This window comes from Peromyscus californicus, unplaced genomic scaffold, assembly GCF_007827085.1.
Source record: "Peromyscus californicus insignis strain IS unplaced genomic scaffold, ASM782708v3 Scaffold_3__1_contigs__length_106647218, whole genome shotgun sequence".
Classification (NCBI taxonomy): domain Eukaryota; kingdom Metazoa; phylum Chordata; class Mammalia; order Rodentia; family Cricetidae; genus Peromyscus; species Peromyscus californicus.
The window spans coordinates 35142571-35161371 of NW_026294551.1; the positions used below are offsets into that span (position 1 = coordinate 35142571).

Consider the following 18801-nt stretch of genomic DNA (forward strand, 5'->3'; position numbering starts at 1 on the left):
GCTCAAAGTGATGGACTATGGGTGGAATAGTGACAACACATCACTGACTAGAGATTTCTCAGGGCTGGTGAGATGACTCCATGGATGAGCACTTGCTACACAGCCCTGACAACCTCCACAAAGCTGTCCTCTGACCCCCACACTCAGATCATGCATGGTATGCATGTGTGCTCCCATACACCACACACAAAACACAGAAAATTATGATGAATGAAATTTAATAAATAAAAATGTTTAAAAGTGTTCCAAAATGTTTATTGGACAAAAAAAAAAAGTCTTCTCCCTTTTGCCCCTTTGTTTTCTGTCTCCTCCTCTAAAACGAAAAAAGACTGTCTCAGCTCTTAGGACTCATCTCCTTCTGTGAATCTGTTTTAGGCTTCTCTCTTCCTACCTTAAAAAGAACAATGTAGCCTTGAGGAGTGGGACAAATACCAGAGTCACAGTTTAGCCAATGAGATATAGGTAACTACTGGGAAACTTCTAGGAAAGGTTTTCTTCCCAAAATAAAAGAGGACAGATTCTAGTACCATATTCCTTTGTCTTAGCCTCTTTTTACCTTCCCTTGTTGTGTGAACAACAGCCGTCCTGCCACCAGGAGACAGGTTTTGGGGGAAAGGCAGAAAAATTAAGTAAGAGCAAAGGCCAACATGTCCCAGGGTCCCAGGCAATAGAACAGAAAAATGAAAAAAGCCTAAGTCTCTGGTGGTATGATGCCAATAGTGCCTGCCACTCATGAATCTCTTGTTAAATGAGAAAAACTCGTTTACCCATGGCAGTGGGGCTTTCTGGTCTTTGCTGCTGAACCCATTGTATATGGCTTCCCTGAGGACACATGGGACCAAGATTAGGAGCAGGATGAGGGGAGGAGCAAGTGCCACCACAGAGCTAAGTCTTGTCTCTTTTCAAAGTTTATTTTGTTCATTGTGAACTAGTTTGCAGTGACTTCAGTCTTTTTTTTATGATTCCATTTTTTTGTTGTTGTTTGGTTTTTTGAGACAGAAACAGTTTCTCTGTGTACTTTTGGTGCTTGTCCTGGATCTCACTCTGTAGACCAGGCTGGCCTTGAACTCACAGAGACCCACCCGCCTCTGCCTCCCGAGTGCTGGGATTGAAGGTGTGCGCCCCCACCAGCTGGCCTGATTCCATTTTATTTTATGCCCACTGGTGTTTTGTCTGTATGCGTGTCTGCGTGGAGATGTCAGAGCCCTGGACCTGGAGTTACAGACAGGTGTGAGCTGCTGTGTGGCTGCTGGGAATTGAACTTAGGACCTCTGGAAGAGCAGCCAGTGCTCTTGACCTCTGTGCCATCTCTCCAGTCCCAACTTCAATCTTGTTAAAAATTATATAAAACATTACTTAAGGCCAAAGAGAGTGTGTCTAGTCAGTGTTCCATTGCTGGGAAGAGACACTATGACTACAGCAACTATTATAAAGAAAGCACTTAACTGGGGCTTGATTACAGTTTTAGAGGGTCAGTCCATGATCATCATGCCGGGAAGCATGGCAGCGTGCAGATAGACATGGTGCTGGAGAAATAGTTGAGAGTTCTATATCTGGATCCACAGGCAGCAGGAACAGAGAGCCAACTGGGCCTGGCTTGGGTTTCTGAACCCTCAAAGCCCACCCCAAGTGACACACTTCCTCCAATAAATCCACATCTCCTAATCCTTTTAAATAGTGCCACTCCCTCCCTACTGACTAAGCATTCAAATCTATGAGCCTACAGGGACCATTCTTATTCAAACCTCCACAGACATCTCAGCAGTTTAGAGCATTTGCTGCTCTCCTAGAGGGCCTGGGTTTGATTCCCAGCACCCACATGGTGACTTACAACATCTGTAATTCTAGTTCCAGGAGATCCATACCCTTTTCGGAACTCTGCAGGCCTTAGGCATGCACGTAGACAACAGACAATATACTCACAACACTGTGTGTGTGTGTGTGTGTGTGTGTGTGTGTGTGTGTGTGAGAGAGAGAGAGAGAGAGAGAGAGAGAGAGAGAGAGAGAGAGAGAGAGAGAGAGAGAGAAGGAGGGAAAGGGAGAGAGAGGGAGGGAGAGGGACAGAGGGAGAGGGAGAGGGAGAGAGGGAGAGAGAGAGAGAGAGAGAGAGAGAGAGAGAGAGAGAGAGAGAGAGAGAGAGAAGAAATAGCTCTTTATAAACCTTTTTAATTACTTCTATTGCTGCTGAGGTTTTTGGTGCCCCTTCAGGCTTGGGTCCAAGTGTGCATGACTCACCTCTCCCTGTCCTGGCCCTGAATGGCAGTTCAAAGGAGTCAAGAGGCCAAGGGAGTGAGCTCAAGACGTCACCTTACAACACATATGAGTGTTTCTGGTCAGGACCAAATGCGGGTTTCTTGAGGTCCAGATGACCCCCAAATTTTTCTCATACCCAGAAAAAACTAAAGGTTTCTTCCAATACCTTTGAATAAAATCTTCTGAAAGAAGCTGAAACCTGTTTGCTTCAAAAAATGAAGTTTTAGAAAAACTAGGCCCGGTGGTGGTGGTGGTGCATGCTTTTATTACTAGCAATTGGGAGGCAGAGGCAGACAGATCTCTGGGTTCAAGCCCAGCCTGGTCTACAGGGCAAGTTCCTGGACAGCCAAGGCTGTTACACAGAGAAACCCTGTCTTGAAAAACCAAAAAACAAAAACAAAAACAAAAAAACTCAACAAGCCAAAATAAAAATAAATCACTCTATCTATCAAAAAATGAGTGAAAACCTCCAATAAACACTGGAACATTACAATTTTTCCTAAATTGTATTTATTTTAAAAATATTTATTTTATGTGTATGAATGCTTTGCCTGAATGTATGCCTGTGTGCCACTGCCACATGCATACAGTGTCCGTGGAGGTCTGAGGAGGATGTCAGATCCCCTGGGACTTTTGTAAGCTACCACAGATCTTATGCTGGGAATTGAACCTGGATCCTCTGCCACAGCAACAAAAGCTCTAAACCAATGTGCCATCTCTCCAGCCCCTCTAATAAACATCTCTACTAAGAAGATATACAAACAGCCAAAAGAAGTCCAATATACCTATTCATTAAGGAAATGAAATTCAAATGTGGCATAACCTCATCCCATAGGATGGCTAGTATTGAGAGAGAGACATAATAAGTGGCAAAGACAAGGAGAAACTGGAACTCTTTCCTGTACACTGTAGATGGGAGCATTCTGTGATACAACTACTGTGGAAATAAGTATGATGGTTACTTAAAAAATTAAAAATACAGGCTGGAGAGATGGCTCAGAGGTTAAGAGCACTAGCTGTTCTTTCAGAGGTCCTGAGTTCAATTCCCAGCAACCACATGGTGGCTTACAACCATCTGTAATGAGATCTGACGCCCTCTTCTGGCCTGCAGGGATACATGCAAACAGAGCACTATATTCACAACAAATAAATAAATCTTTTAAAAAATTAAAAATAGATTTACCATATAATCTAGAAATATCATTTCTGGGTATATAGCAAAAGAACTGAAAGCGAGAGGCTGGAAAGACTGCTTAGAAGTGAAGAGCACTTAACTCAGTTCAGTTCTCAGAACCCATATAGCAACTCACAACTACCTATAATTCCAGTTCCAGATGATCCAATTCCCCTTCTGACTGCTTCAGGTCCTGAATGCACGTGATGTCCATCACTGGCACATATACATACATATATAAAAATAATAAATCTCTAAAAAATGGAAAGCAGGGCCTCAAAACCAGCCTAGAGCTCCATCAACAGCTGGAACTAGAAGAAAAAAACTGAAGCCAGCTGTGACAGGACAAGCCTGCAGTCCCAACACTCCAGGGGCTAAGGCAGGAGGCCTGCCACAAGTTCAAATCCAGCCTGGGTGACAGTGTCCGGTCCTGTCTCAAGCAAAAGAAGTGGTGAGTATACATTCCATAAAGAAGAAGGCGGTCCAGTGCGATGCCTCAGCAGGTAAAGATGTCTGCCATTCAAGCCTGGCTGGCTGAGTTCATGAGTTCAAGCCCTGTGACATACATGGTAGAAGGGGAGAGCAACACCCACAAGTTCTCCTGACCGTCCTGTCAACACTATGGCGTACACACACTCCTCTCTCTCTCTCTCTCTCTCTCTCTCTCTCTCTCTCTCTCTCTCTCTCTCTCTCTCTCTCTTTAAAAAGAATGAAATTATGACATTTGCAAAAAAAGTGGATAGAACCTGGAGATCATTATATTAAGACAAACATTCCATGTTTTCCTCTCACATGTAAAACTATATTTAAATTTCTGTGTGTGTGTGTGTGTGTGTGACAAAAACAGAAAGGGTACTACAAGTAAAGGAGGTCTAAAGGGTGGGGGCTTGGGAACAAGAAAGGACAATGGAATGTATGGGCCATGGAAGTGGAGGGAAGGACTATTAGGGAGATGGAAAAGGACCAGCAAAAGGTGGGGAAGACAGAAAAAGGAAGGCAGTGGGGAGTACAAAATGTAATAAGGGGCTGGAAAGACGGACAGACAGGCAGACACACACACACACACACACACACACACACAAACTCTCTCTCAAATAAATGTGATGAAAAATGTTAAAGAAATTATTTCAGGTCAGGTGCATGTCTGTGATCTTGTCCGATCTACATAGTGAGTTCCTGGACAACCAGAGCTACATATTGAGATCCTGTCTCAAAAAAGAAAAACAAACAAAAACTTATTTCAAAAACTTTTAAGTGAATCATCATGGACAGCAACAAATATAATTAACATTGAGCTGTACACCTTATATTGGTTAAGAAAAATGATTAAATGTTTATGTATTTTAATCACAAAGTATAACTAGGAGGAAGGGGCTCACAAGCCCCTATCCCACCCTGCGGATCTATAGAGAGTTAATTATTGCTGGGAGAAGAGAGACATGTTCTTCAGTGGTGTAGCCACTGATAAAGTGCTCACGTTCCTATAATAACCCCTCAGCCACACTCCTATAAGAAACCCTAATGACACTCACTAGGTCATGCACCCTCCAAAAAAGACATGAGAGTAGAAGGAGCTGTTTAGACTCATGAGAGCAGGGAAGAGACAAGAGAAGGTAAGGAAAAGTAAACTTGATAAAAATGCATTATAGATATGTATGAAAATATTGTCATGAAACTTGTTATTATATATTAATGCATGCTAATATAAAACAAAAATCCTAGTAATGAAGCAAGGAGAATAAAGAAAAAGTTTGTTCTGTTCCTTATTATCTGTTACTATAATAAAAACTAATATATACAAGTGCAATTTTAAAATCCTTTCAAAAATTTAGTTTTTTGTTACCTCTCTGTGTCTTCCAGATCTTGAATTTCTTTGGTGGAAAGAAAACTGCTATCTTTACTACTGTTGGTTTCTTGTTCTTCCAAATGCTTTTTATCTAAAGCAATTGAGATAGCTAACTTTATTAAAATGAAAAATAATTAAGAATATGCTTTAAAATGAACTGTGAAAATTAAGGCCATCAGTAGTTCTGCAAGTATGCAATACATCAGCTCCCCTCTCCCATCAGAGCAGAGAGCCAGATGGCAGTCTGTAGGGCACTAGCATTCACAGCAGCTGCTTCTGGGGTCTTGGGAGATCTGTGGTGCCAAGTGAAGCTACAGGAAACCTAGCCAGTGCCAAGCTCAGAGAACTAGATAAAGCAAAGGAAAAAAGCACACAAAGAGGCGGCGAGCAACCCTAAGAGAAACCACACAATTGTACTTTAGGGCATTCTTCGCTTTCTTGCTTCTTAGATGCTCCTAGGGTAGAACTTCATGGAAGGAATTTGTGTAGGATAAGGATGTACCCTTTAATGTATGCCAAGAGATAGGAACTATTATTCCCATTTCACAGATGAGGATAGATGAAGCCCAGAAATGAAACAGTTAGACAAAATTAACTGGTAGAATTGGAATTAAAATGGAGTTGGACCGGACCTAAGTCACACTCTTCCATATATACCATTACGCTTTTAAGGGCAGCATTACATAAAAACTCCTGGATATTGGCTTACCATGTTCAGTGGCACCCAGATCATGTGCTGTGTTCTCATGTGACACCACGGATAAAACCTGCTGCTGCTTCAGATGCTCTGTCACAGTACAAAAGCAAAAGGCAACTTATTCCACCTTTCCATATCACACAACTTCCTAGGATAGTGCTCTCAAAGGGCAGTCCTCCAACCTGCATTATTGGTATGACCCAAACCCACTGAATCTGAAACGCCTGCCGTTTAACTCAGTCATACTGACAGGTGACTCTGATGTCTGATAGTTTGAAGCCACTACTTTATGAGTTCAAAATGAATTCTTCAAGTAAGAAAGTCCCAAATAACACCTGATAAAGGATTTTTAAGGATTGATAGTAGGTGTGGTGGTACAAACAGCAGGATTTCTCTAAGTTTGATGCCAGTCTGGACTACATAACAAGTGCCAGGTTAGCCAGGACTTGAGACCCTCTCTCCAAACAAAACAAAACATTAGGAGGGTATGTGATGCACACCTGGAACCCCAGGACTTAGGAGGTGGAGGCAGAAACTTGTCAAGGCCAGCCTTGGCTACATACATAAAGAGGTCAAGGCTAGACTTGATTACATGAAACTTTGTCTCAAACAGAAATAACAACAACAAAACCCCAAAACAAACAAACAGACAAATGGCTAGCAAGATGGCTAGGTGGGTTAAGGCACTTGCCTCCATACATGATGATTTGAATTTGATTTCTGGGACCCAAAGGGTTGAAGGCAAGAAACAACTCCTGAAGTTGTCCTCTGACCTCCATATAAGCTCCATGACATGTACATCTATGTACACATACACACAAACACAACAAACAAAAAGTGTTTAAAAAAAAGAAAGAAAATAGGCTGTGTGTAGTGGTGTAACACCTTTAATTTCAGCACTTGAAAGGCAAAAGCAGGTACATTTCTGTGAGTTCCAGTCTAGCCAGAGCTATATATTTAGACCCTATCTAAAAACAAAACCAAAGGAGAAACAAAAAGGATGATGATGATAATGATGAAGGAAGGTAACACAGAGAGGCAGGTATTGGATATTTGTATACATTAATTCAGGATTATTCACAATCTAAACACAGCCCCGTGAGATGATATTTTTATTTTTGTGTTTCAGGAAAGGAACAACAGTACTGAGACCAAACTGAGGAGGAGCCTGGGAACAGCTACTGAAATAGGAGAAGTGAGGAGAGGGCTCACGTGGCTAAGGAACTTTCATAAACGAAAAATCAAAGAGATAAGTAGGAAAATTGAGATTGAATCCAGGTAGTCTTAGCTCTAAAGTTTACGCTCTTTTGATTTTAAAAACAGATTTAAAGATTCAAAAATTTTTATTAGTATGAGTATGTATATACGTGTGGATGTATGTGCCTTGTATCCACGGAGATCATAAGAAGGCTTCAGATCCCCTGGACCTGAGCTACAGATGGTTGTGAGCCACCATGTGGGTGCAGAGAACCAAACCCGGGTCCTCTGCAAGAGCAAGTGTCCTTCACTGCTGAGCCATCTCTCCAGCCCCCAATCTTGATTTTATACTCTTTCAGGAGCAGAGCCATCCACAAGTGTCTCCATCTCTACTAGCCTATATGTCATGTTTTTACTATGAATATCTATATTCCCACTTCCTTAAAGAAATGCTCACTAGACCAAGATCAGCAGATGCTAAACTTACTGGCTGCTCTGCATTTGTTAGGAGCTTGCTTCTTTCAAAATGCTCTTCAGAGCAAAGCAGAGAAACAGCTGGGGCCACCCCAAACTCACTTTGAGGAGGAGGAGGAGCTGTGTCTGGCAGTGCTAGTCTGCTCCCTTCCTACTGTTGGTGAACTGCTGCTACCTGACAGCTCTTGAGCATCAAGAAGACCTGGAAGATCACTTAAATCAGGATTTTATCTTCACCAGTCCCTGGCTGCTCTTAAATGATGGCCTATATCCTAGAGTTCTAAAAGACCTTTCCCTTTAAGGCTCCTGTTGGAGCCTAGACCTCTGGATATGAACCCTCCAAAAAAGCAGGGGACAGGTCCTGACTACTCCCTAGGGGTCTTTTCAGATAAAACAACAGTGATAATAATACAATTACCTGAGTTCACTAGGTCAAAGGAGAGGCGCTGAAGGTTATGCTAAAGAGCCCAGAGGATGGCTATGCCTTGAGTCAGAGCATTAAGTCCTAGTTCCTTAAGATTCACAAGACCTCAGAGATCCTGAACACTAACTAGTGCCTTGACCAATTCTCTGTAGGCCCTATACCAAGAAATGGACCATCATAGACAAGAGGAGAGGGACCCTCTAAAGATAAGGGCTGGTCAAACAGGTTGTTGGAGAAACAGACTGCCTGCTTCCAAGGTCTTTATAACAATACACTATTGCTTTAAACATCTGCCCAGCTGTAAATAAAATTGAGTTTCTATTTCTCAGTAGCCTCCCAAAATGGAAAATTCTAGTCTCATCAGGCTTTTCTCTCACTGACTTCTGGGGAATTATAAAAGGGATTTATTTATTTATTCACAACCCTGTGGTGATATTTTATTTGTGCTTTAATAAATAAAGCTTGCCTGGAGATCAGAGGAATAGGAACTGCCATTATAAGTAAACACAAAAGTCATGCAATGTTAACACATACCTTTAATCCTATCACTTGGCAGGCCAGGGATCTGTCTGGATTTCTGTGAGTTCAAAGCCACACTGAAAACAGTCAGGTGTGGTGGCACACGCCTTAAATTCCAATACTAGTTAACTATGGAGGTCTGGAGGTCTGTGCAGACAGACAGGAAGTGACAGAGCTGGGCAGGAAGAGGAAGTGATGTAGCTGGACAGAGAGAGCAAATCAGATGGCAGAACAGCAAGGCATATAGGCATGGGTAGACAGGAAGTCGCTCGCATTTAGAAGCTGCAGAGTTGGTGAGGTGAGGTTAGCTTGTGGCTGTTCCTATTATTCTGATCTCTCTCAGGCTTTAACCCCTATATCTGGCTCTGTGTTTTTTTATTTAATAAGACTGTTTAGAAATTCATCTACATGACCCAATATGTTTAATACTTCCTCTATTAGCAAAATTGGAAGTAAACATGTTTTGGCCTGCATAGCCAGACTACAGGCTTCTAAGGAATATCTAGTTTGGGTTGAAAGGGCAATTCCTTTAATTAAAGGAGTTTATCATCTAGACATGGTGGTACACTTGGGAGGCTGAGGCAGATGGACAGAATTAAGGCCAGCCTGGCTATGAAGTGAACTCTAGACCAGATTGAGCTACATAGCAAGACCCTATCTTTAAAAATGTAAACAAATATAGACAAAAATCTTACAAAAATAAAATTAGTTTATCACCAGCAACATTTGAATGTTGTTACTTTACTGCTGTGGGATTTCTTTCTGTATGCTGTGAATGTGTGTGGCTCCTATTGGCTAATAAATAAAGCTGTTTTGGCCTATGGCAAGAAAGCTTACAGCCAGGTGGGAAATCCAAGCAGAGACAGAGAGAAGGGTGAAGTAGAAGACACTCGAGCCCCACTGTAGGAGCAACAAGATGCCAGCAGACCAGTAACACCATAGCCATGTGACAACATATAGATTAATAGGAATGGGTTAATTTAAGATGAAAGAGCTAGCTAGCAAGAAGCTGAAGCCATAGGCCATACAGTTTGTAATTATAAGCCTCTGAGTAATTATTTTATAAGCAGCTGTGGGACCACAGGTGGGAGAGATTCGTCTGGACTGCTAGGCAAGGCAGGACTGGAGAAATTTCCGGCTATACTTTACTTTAGACTCTTTCTCATAAATCCTTTAATAACAAATGACAAAATAAATAGGCCAAATATCTTGGCCACACCACCTACTGGGCGGTGGTGGTGCACACCTTTAATCCCAGCATTTGGGAGGCAGAGGCAGGTGGATCTCTGCAAGTTTGAGACCAGCCTGGTCTACAGAGTGTGAGTTCCAGGACAGCCAAGACTACACAGAAAAACCCTGTCTTGGGAAAAAAAAAAAAACCAAACTGTCCCTTCCTGAATTTTGCATTCAACCACACCTTCATATTTTTTTTGTACTAGTGCTGATACCTAAGAAAAAGAAACCATATTGTGGTCAATGACCATAACCAACAGGGGCTAAGAAGTATATTTTGTATTGAATACCTCTTACCAATTTCATCAAGTAGCTCCTGAGCTGGTGATGGAAGCTCATCAATATGATGCTGAGAGGTGGTTTCCACTAGTTCTTAAAAAAGATAAAGGGGGAAAAATGACTTAACACCTTCCTAGACCCGAATTTTCTAGTCTTTCCATGGATTTAAGGCTTTCTCAATGATGTAATAAACTAAGGCATATGAGAGCATCTCTCATGACATTCTTAGTGGAGGCTTCCTTAATATATGGATGGTCTTACTCTCCACTTTCATCCCATTAACCCACCCCACTCTTTGCTTCTTTCTAAGGACACTTGAATCAGATTAAGGTACAAATTCTTACTAAGAGGCTTGGGGATGATCTGGAGCAGGTTGTGGAAGAACACAGAGGTTCTGGGTAAGCCAAAATGAACAAAAACACAAAGCAGGAGGCTTTTCTCTGTAGAGCATCAGACCAGGAGATAAGGGAGCAACCATATTTAGGGTCTTTTCCCAAGTGCTAAATTATATATAGCAAGCCCTTCAATATAACATATAAAATTCCTCTTCCCTGCAGAGAAATTCCAAGAGCTGTAGCAAAGGAAGGCCTTAGACATTAAAATTACTGCAACAAAAGCAACGTGCCGTAGACGTTTCTAGCATTCTTGTATGATTTGAAAACTGTCTTCCAAAAAAAATCTATCCTAAGGAAAGGTCAGAAGTTCAGATAAGACTTTTGTATGAAAGGCAAAACTTGGAAAACAATGTAAATTTTCAAATAAGATAATGGTTAAGCAACATATTCAGAATCTATTATTATGTAGCTACTATTTACTTATGAATAACTCTTAATTACAAGAGGAAATGCTCAAAATACAATTAGCCTTTGTTGTTTAAGGAAGTATTTCCAGAATCACTCAGCCTGGCAATATCAAAATCCATGAGTGCTCAAGTTCCTTACATGAAGTGGTGTGGTATTTGATTGCTTATAATGCCTAATGTAATGTAGATGCAATGTACATCACTGATATATTCCACTGTTTAGGTAGGAAGAAGGATGAGAAAAGGAGGCTATGCATGTTTAATACAGTAGAAGCAATCTTTTTCCAAAGACTTTTCATCTGCCACTGGTTGAATCCATGGATACAGAACTAACAGATAAGGAAGCTGAGCATATGTCAAGGGGAAACATAGTCTAGAACTGATATATGACATGGTTATAAAAACTAAAATATTTGCTATATACTTCTAAAACTATGAAACAGGATAATACACCAAAATTGTACAACACAGCAAGCTGTGGTATGCTTAGTTGACCATTTTGTTTTTTAAACTTTTCTTTATTTACCAAGTTTCCTGTTTTACTTTTATAATCATAGAAAAATAACATTTTTTTGGCCAGGTAGTGGTGGCGCACACCTTTAGTCCCAGCACTTGGGAGGCAGAGCCAGGCAGATCTCTGTGAGTTCGAGGCCAGCCTGGTCTACAGAGCGAGATCCAGGACAGGCACCAAAACTACACAGAGAAACCCTGTCTTGAAAAACCAAAAAAAAAAAAAAGAAAGAAAGAAAAATAACATTTTTGTTTAAACCAGATGTCACATCAAAGATTAATGAACAACAACCTAGGCCTTCTTAAACCAGCTTACTCTCATGAACTCTTTGATATTAAATACAGGGTACCTCTGGGTAGGCTCTTCCTCTGGGTAGTGTGGGCTGATGTCACAGATGCTGCAGAAATATTAGAAGAACCAACCCCACTGTACGCAGACCATTTTTTCTATAAGAAAAGAATTATGAAACATAAAACGTGGTAAGCAGTATGTGTACTAAATAAAAAGGCACATGCAGCTCAATCATTTCTACCTCCCCTGAGAAGCCTTCTCAACTCCAGTTCTTGGCTGAGCACTTAGTAATCATACTGGGCCTGTCTCCTCACTAAGCCATTGGTAACTTTAAGATAAGGCCTGTGTCTTTCTTATTCAGGTTTGGATATGGTGCCTGGCACTTAGAATCTACCCAATTAACAGTTCATTGAGTGAAAGCATAAGATTCCTTGCTATTTTCTCACTTCTGAGTGCAATTTTTACAAGCCAAATACCAAAACCATTTACAATCTATTTGCCATTGAATGCTAAAGAAAATAACCAGTCTGTTCAGAAGAGGGTGTCATGGTTAGCTTCAGTTGTCAACTTAACATACCTAGCAAAAGAGAACCTCACTTGAAGAACTGTTGCCATCAGATTTGGGGCATTTTCTTAATTGCTAATTGATGTAGGAAGCCTCAGACCACTGTGGGCAGTGCCACCCCCTAGGCAGGTGGCTTGGACTATGTAAGAAAAGTAGCTGAAAGGCCAGAAAAAGAAAGCCAGTAAACAATTGTGGTGATTTGAATGAGAACAGCTCCCACAGGCTCATATATTTGAACAGCTGGTTTCTAGTTGGTGGACTCTTTTGGAAGGATTAGGAGGAGGTGTGACCTTGCTGGAGAATGAGTGTGACTGAGGGTGGGCTCTGAGGTTTCAAAAGCTCATGCCAGGCCCAGTTTGTGCTTTCTCTGCCTGCAACTTGTGGATCAGATGTGAGCTCCCAGCTACTGCTTCAGCACCATGCCTGCCTGCTAGGCCTCTGCCATGATAATCATGGATTAACCCTCAAACTGTAAGCAAGGCCCCCGTTAAACACTTCCTTTTATAAGTTTCCTTGGTCATGGTGTTTATCATAGCAATAGAATTTACGAAGACAACACTGTCCCTCCATGGTTTTCTGCTTCAGATTTTACCCCCAGGCTCCTGCCTTGGCTTTCCTAGATGATGGATTATAACCTATAAGCCAAATTAACCCACTCCTCCCTTGAGTTGGTTTTGGTCAGTGTTTTATCTTAGCAAGAGAAATCAACTAATACAGAGGGTCAACCAAAGGTTTGAATGAGCAGTATTAAGCAGTAATTTGTGGTTTTCTTATAAAGACTAAACGTGCAATATGAGGGAGAAAGAAAAAAGACTCAAAGGTGAGGAGAAGGTGATATAACATGAGTTTCCTGCAAGTTTAGGGAGATCAGCCAGCACTCTGGGAAGCAGCATGCATGCTCAGGAAGCACACGTAAGCCTCCCAGAATGCTGACTCCGGGGAGAAGCCCAGGGACACCTGGGAGGAATCTAGCATATTTCTTGCTTCTCAATGAATTTGGGAGAAATCTCAGCCCTTTCTATTACTGAGGGCCTTGGACTGACCCACAAAAGTAAAACGCAAACTGGGAACTTACAGGATCAGTCAGTTTTGCAGGCAGAGGCCTAGAAGAAGCAAGGAGAGACTCCAGGCTCTTCGCTCTCTCTCGGACAGTGGTAAATTTGGCAGAGAAAGTTCTCATAGATTCTTGACCATTCCAACAAAATGTAGATCCTCTTTTAACTTGAAATGTCGTATTTTCGAGGCAGTCTTCATAGTGACTAGCAGCTGAAGAAAGTGACTCTAGGAGAAAAGAGGGCAGCAAGTGTCAGAGTTCTTTACATTATACACAATCACAGACCGTGACTACGCTGGGGATTGTCCAGATTGCTGTGACGGAAACAACCATGAATCTGAGATAGTTCCTCAGGTCTAAAACTCGTGTATGTGTGTGTGTGTGTGTGTGTGTGTGTGTCTATATCTATCTATCTATCTATCTATCTATCCACATACACACATATATACACATATATGTGTATATATATATACATACATATATATATGGCTGGTCATCAAAATGAAATAAAGGGAAATTAAGCCACAAATTTACCAAAAATATGAACCCTGAAGAGAACCTATCTGATGCTGGTTACATGTGGATTGCCACATGCCAGTTGCACCAACCACGTTCAGTGTTTGGCAGTTAATTCAGAGGCGCATGGCGTAGGTGCAGAGTAGACCCTGCACTGATGTCTCCACCACTGCAATCTAACACCAGCTTCCAACAGTAACTACAGCACCACTGCCACCACTTTCAGTGGAAACTCAGAGTCATAACCTACCGTCTTAATTTCCCTGCACTCTCAAAGAAAATAAAAAACACAAACTGGTAAAGGAAACTGGGTTTGTTACTAGTTTTACTAAACCAGAGAGCAAGAAAAAAAAAAGAATTCATAATTCTTTCTACTGTGCCTGTGGCATTTTTGCAGTTTATAGAAAATCGTGACAGAGGACAGTACTAGGGATATATTTCAGTGGTAGAGGGCTTGCCTGGCTTCACAAAGTCCTATATTTGATCCCCAACATTTAAGTAAACAAACAACAACAACAACAAAACCTCAAGAGCTGTGGATATTTAATTATGAGAGAATTTAATTGACTGACTCCGAGAAGGCAGTCCAGTGCTAAAACCCAACTAGCCTCCATTTGCAGCAGGCTGTCTGCAGCAGGAGGGTTTGTTACACTGCTATATCATATCTCTACCTAGAAGCCCATGGAATTACTCTGTTTAGTTCTGACTCTTAAGAAAATGCCTTCGTAAGGCCAGCGATGGCTCAGCAGTTAGGAAAACTTGATGCTCTTCTACAGAACCCAGGTTCTGTTCCCAGGACCTACTTGGTGGCTCACAACCAGTGGTAACGTCACACCCAGAGATCTGTCACCCTCTTCTGGCCTCCGCAGGCACTGCAAGCATGTGGTGCACTAACATGAGCAGGCAAAACATTTGTACACGTACAATAAAAATAAGTATTTTAGCAGGCTTTTACTCCTAACACTTGGGAGGAAAGGCAGGCAGGTCTCTGAGTTTAAGGCCAGCCTGGTCTACAGAGCAAGTTCCAGGGCAGCCAGGGCTACACAGTGAGACCCTGCCTCAAAAAACAAACAACAACAACAAAAAACAACAACAAAAAAAAAAGAAATAAAGAAAACACCTTTGTTTGGGGAGAAAATAGCCATCAGGACTTATGCCCAACCAGGGCCTGTGAATCCTCTTCTAAAACATTCCTCCTGTGTCTGATTCTTACCTGGGCTGAGCGGAGTACTGACACTAGTAGGTGCGTGTTTTAATTTGGGTGTTTTGCATGAGGTCTCCTTACAACAGCCATCTTGTTCGTAGGAGATACTGGACAGGTCCTGAATGTCTGTCAGTGATCTAAAGAGTTAAGAATACACAGTAAGCTGGTCATAGTGTTAAAACTGTGTTAACCCAGCTGTTCGGGGGCTAAAGCAGGAGGACTGCCATGACTCAAGGCCATCCTAAGCTACAGTAATTTCAAAACCAACCTGAACTACATTTCAAGACTTGGTCTTTTTTTTTTTTTTAATGGTTTTTCGACACAGGTTTCTCTGTGTAAGCTCTGGCTGTCCTGGATCTCACTCTGTAGACCAGGCTGGTCTTGAACTCACAGAGATCCGCCTGCCTCTGCCTCCTGAGTGCTGGGATTAAAGGCATGTGCCACCACCTGGCTGCAAGATTTGGTCTTAAAAGAAAAAAAAAAAAAGGAACAAAGAAGTTATGAGATGTGGTGAGATATTTGGAAAAACAGAACAATACATTACTACATTCTTGATTGGAACCTCTTTTACTGGAATCGGTTTGAACTCACCCTTGGCTGGCCCTGAACTCACGATCTTACTGTTTCAGGCTCCTTAATGTAGGGAGTGCAGGTGTGTACCACCATGTCCTGCTCTATTAAGAACTTTTAGAGATACTTTCAATACATCAGGGACTATCTTAAAGAAAATATGTAGAAACATCTTTAAAAGTAGGGCTGGAGAACTTCAATTCCCAGCACCCACATAATAGTTCATAACCATCTGTAACTCCAGTTCTAGGAAAATCCAATGCCCTCCTCTGGCCTCCTTGGACACTCCACACAAGTATTGTACATACTTGCACACAAAACACAAATACAAATAAAATAAAAATTTAAAGTATCTATCTTAAAATAGATGCTAGGGCCAGGAGTGGTAGCTTGCTCATGCCCATAACTTCAGCACTTCAGAGGCTAAGGAAAAAAAGACTGCCTCAACTTCAAGGCTAGCCTAGGCTACACAGTGAGTGCAAGGCCCTGGGCTAAAAAAAAAAAAAAAAAAGTCCAAACAACAAACATGTGGGGTTGGGGGCAGGGGTGGAACATGTCCATAACCCTTTCATTCCCAATTAAAAGAAACAAACAAAAATACTGAGCTATAGGTGTGGTTTAGCAGCAAGGCACTTGCCAACCATGTGTCGGACAGGTCCTGGAGGTCTATTCCTGGCATAACAAAACAAATATATATAACTTAAAACATATTTGGGCTGATAATGCCAACTTCCCATTTATGAAAGTAGTAAACTTATTACCATCATCACTATCGTCACTGTATTTCCTTGATTATAAGATGCTATTAATAATAGATCACTATCATCAATTTAGTAACAGCTTTTTTGTGAAAGAAGAAAGATATTTAAATTAAATATATTTATGGTAAGAATAAGAGCCAGAAAGATGCTCAGTGGGTGAGAGGCATTTGCTTAGCAAGCCTGGAAGCCTGAGTTTGAGCCCCAGAATCCATGTATAGGTGGAAGGGGAGAGCCAACCCCACAGAGCTGTCCTTTCACATGCACATCACGGTACACTTGAGTCTTTCCCCCAGTAACAGTAAAATAGTAACAACAGATTCTTACAAACAAGGAAAGAGTTCCATAAAACTAAGACTACACAAACATCCTTAGCTACACTTTGGTGGCCATACATTTTCTCTTCCGGTTCCTTCCGTGTCTCCTCTAATGCCTCTTCTTGTTCATCTTCAGCACTGCCAGAGAAAATGTAAGAAAATGAATGAGGACTCGTCAGTCAAGTACACTAACTCAGTACCAGTACCCCAGCCAAGGGTGAGAGGCAATGGAGAAAACACAAAATTCAGAAGCAGAAAGTGTGAGTCCTAGTTCTGGTTCCAGTGCTAACCAGTCACAAGTTCTTCAGCATATCTGGGTCTCAAGTATTGTCCATAGATTGGACAAATACTCTAAAAGGGTGACCCAAGCTGGTCTATATGACAGTGAGCAGCAGGCTCCTCAGAAAGCCCCTGGAGCACAGGCACTTTGCTGGGAGGCAGACATGGAGCAAAGGGCACAGACACGAGGCTTTACAGCTATGACACAGCTTCCTGGTCTCCCCAAGAGAGGCCAGAAGAGATGCTGAAGACAAACTTGACCCACTGCTACTTCAACCAGTACTTAAGCTTCAATTTCAGTACTCGTGAGACATCAAACTATAAGCAGATCTCACACTAAATCTTTCTCTGTGTCTTTACTCTTTTGGGTTTTTAAATATATATATGTAAACAAGGACTCTCCATATATCCCTGGCTGTCCTGGAACTAACTCTGTAGACAAGGCTAGCCTCAAACTCAGAGATCCACCTGTCTCTGCCCAAGTGTGCACCTGTACCACATCCAACACTTTTTACTGCTGAGTATTCAATGTATAGATGTGATACTGTCCCATCATTCACAGTGAGACATCTGAGTTTCCATTTGGGGAGTATTACAAATCAATCTGCTATAAATATTCACGCATATGTTTTGTGATGATTTAAGAGTTCTTTTTTTTAGGAACAAATATCCGAAAGTTGTATTGTTACTTTTAATTTCTATGTCAGTAGTCTCAGAATTATTATCCCTATTTATTTATTCATTTATTTTGAGACAGGGTTTCAACTATGCATCCTTGCTTTCCTGGAACTTGCTATGTAGACCAGGTTTGCCTTGAACTTATAGTGCTAGAATTAAAGGCATATGCCACCAGGCCTGGCTTTATCATTCTTATTTTAAAGATGTGATAGCAGAGAAGCAGAGACTTATGACCAAAGTCATATGGATAAAATGTCAAGAGCCAGGATCTGAATAAAAATAATTACTCCTTTTCAAATTCTGCTGAACAAGTCCTAATATTTTTAAGTTACACAGAGCTAATTTGTATTATAGTGGATAATATACCTGAAGGTAAGTAATACATAAATCTAATCATTTTCGTCAATGAGCATTGCTTCTAAGCCTGAAACTTAATTAAAAAAAAAAAACAAAAACCAGTCATACCATTGCATAGCTTGGAACTGAAGCTCAGTCAAATTCTCAGCATTCTTTCCAAAGCTTTCTCTTATTTGGAACTTTTCTTCAACTGAAATGATAAAAAAAAAATGTATTTTTACTTTAATCCCAGGACACTCAGGAGTCAGAGGCAGGCAGGCAGATCTCTGTGAGTTCAAGGCTAGCCTGGCTTATATTGCGAGTTATAGGACAGCCAGATTACAGAACTACATAGTAAGACCCTGTCTCAAAAAATAAATAAATCATCATCATCATCATCATCACCATAATCATCATCTGTGTGGGGCTTCCAGATATCTCAGTAGTTAGAGGCACTTGCACAGAAGCTTGACAACCTAAACGAGGTCTCTGGATCCCACAAATGGCAGGAGAGAACCAACTAAGAGTTGTCTTCAGGTCTCCACATGCATGCCATGGTGTGTATGCAAGCTCAAAAGGGAGACCTTTACTCCAACACTCAAAACACAACCAAGCTATTAATAGTTATTTCTGGAAACAAATGTTTTGTCTTTTCAAGAAGCCAAATTGGGTGTGGTAGTCGTGGCAACACACCTTTAATCCCAGCACTTAGTAGGCAGAGGCAGGAGGATCTCTGTAAGTGTAGCCTGGTCTACAGAGCTAGTTCTAGGACAGCCAGGGCTACATAAAGAAAAACAAAACAACAACAAAAAAGCTGGGGGTGG

General features: G+C 41.4%; 1 protein-coding gene across 1 annotated transcript in view; it reads right to left on the bottom strand.

Annotated features, from left to right (window-relative positions):
* The window catches only part of Tex14 (testis expressed 14, intercellular bridge forming factor), a 111325-nt gene that overhangs the window by 6786 nt on the left and 85738 nt on the right, over nt 1–18801 (bottom strand). The window contains exons 19-26 of the mRNA XM_052758470.1: nt 18107–18188; nt 16763–16822; nt 15049–15176; nt 13341–13546; nt 11759–11855; nt 10115–10189; nt 5983–6060; nt 5271–5364 (exon numbers count right to left, since the gene is read on the bottom strand). Coding sequence (XP_052614430.1) covers nt 5271–5364; nt 5983–6060; nt 10115–10189; nt 11759–11855; nt 13341–13546; nt 15049–15176; nt 16763–16822; nt 18107–18188 — 820 coding nt within the window. The remainder of the gene's footprint in view (nt 1–5270; nt 5365–5982; nt 6061–10114; nt 10190–11758; nt 11856–13340; nt 13547–15048; nt 15177–16762; nt 16823–18106; nt 18189–18801) is intronic.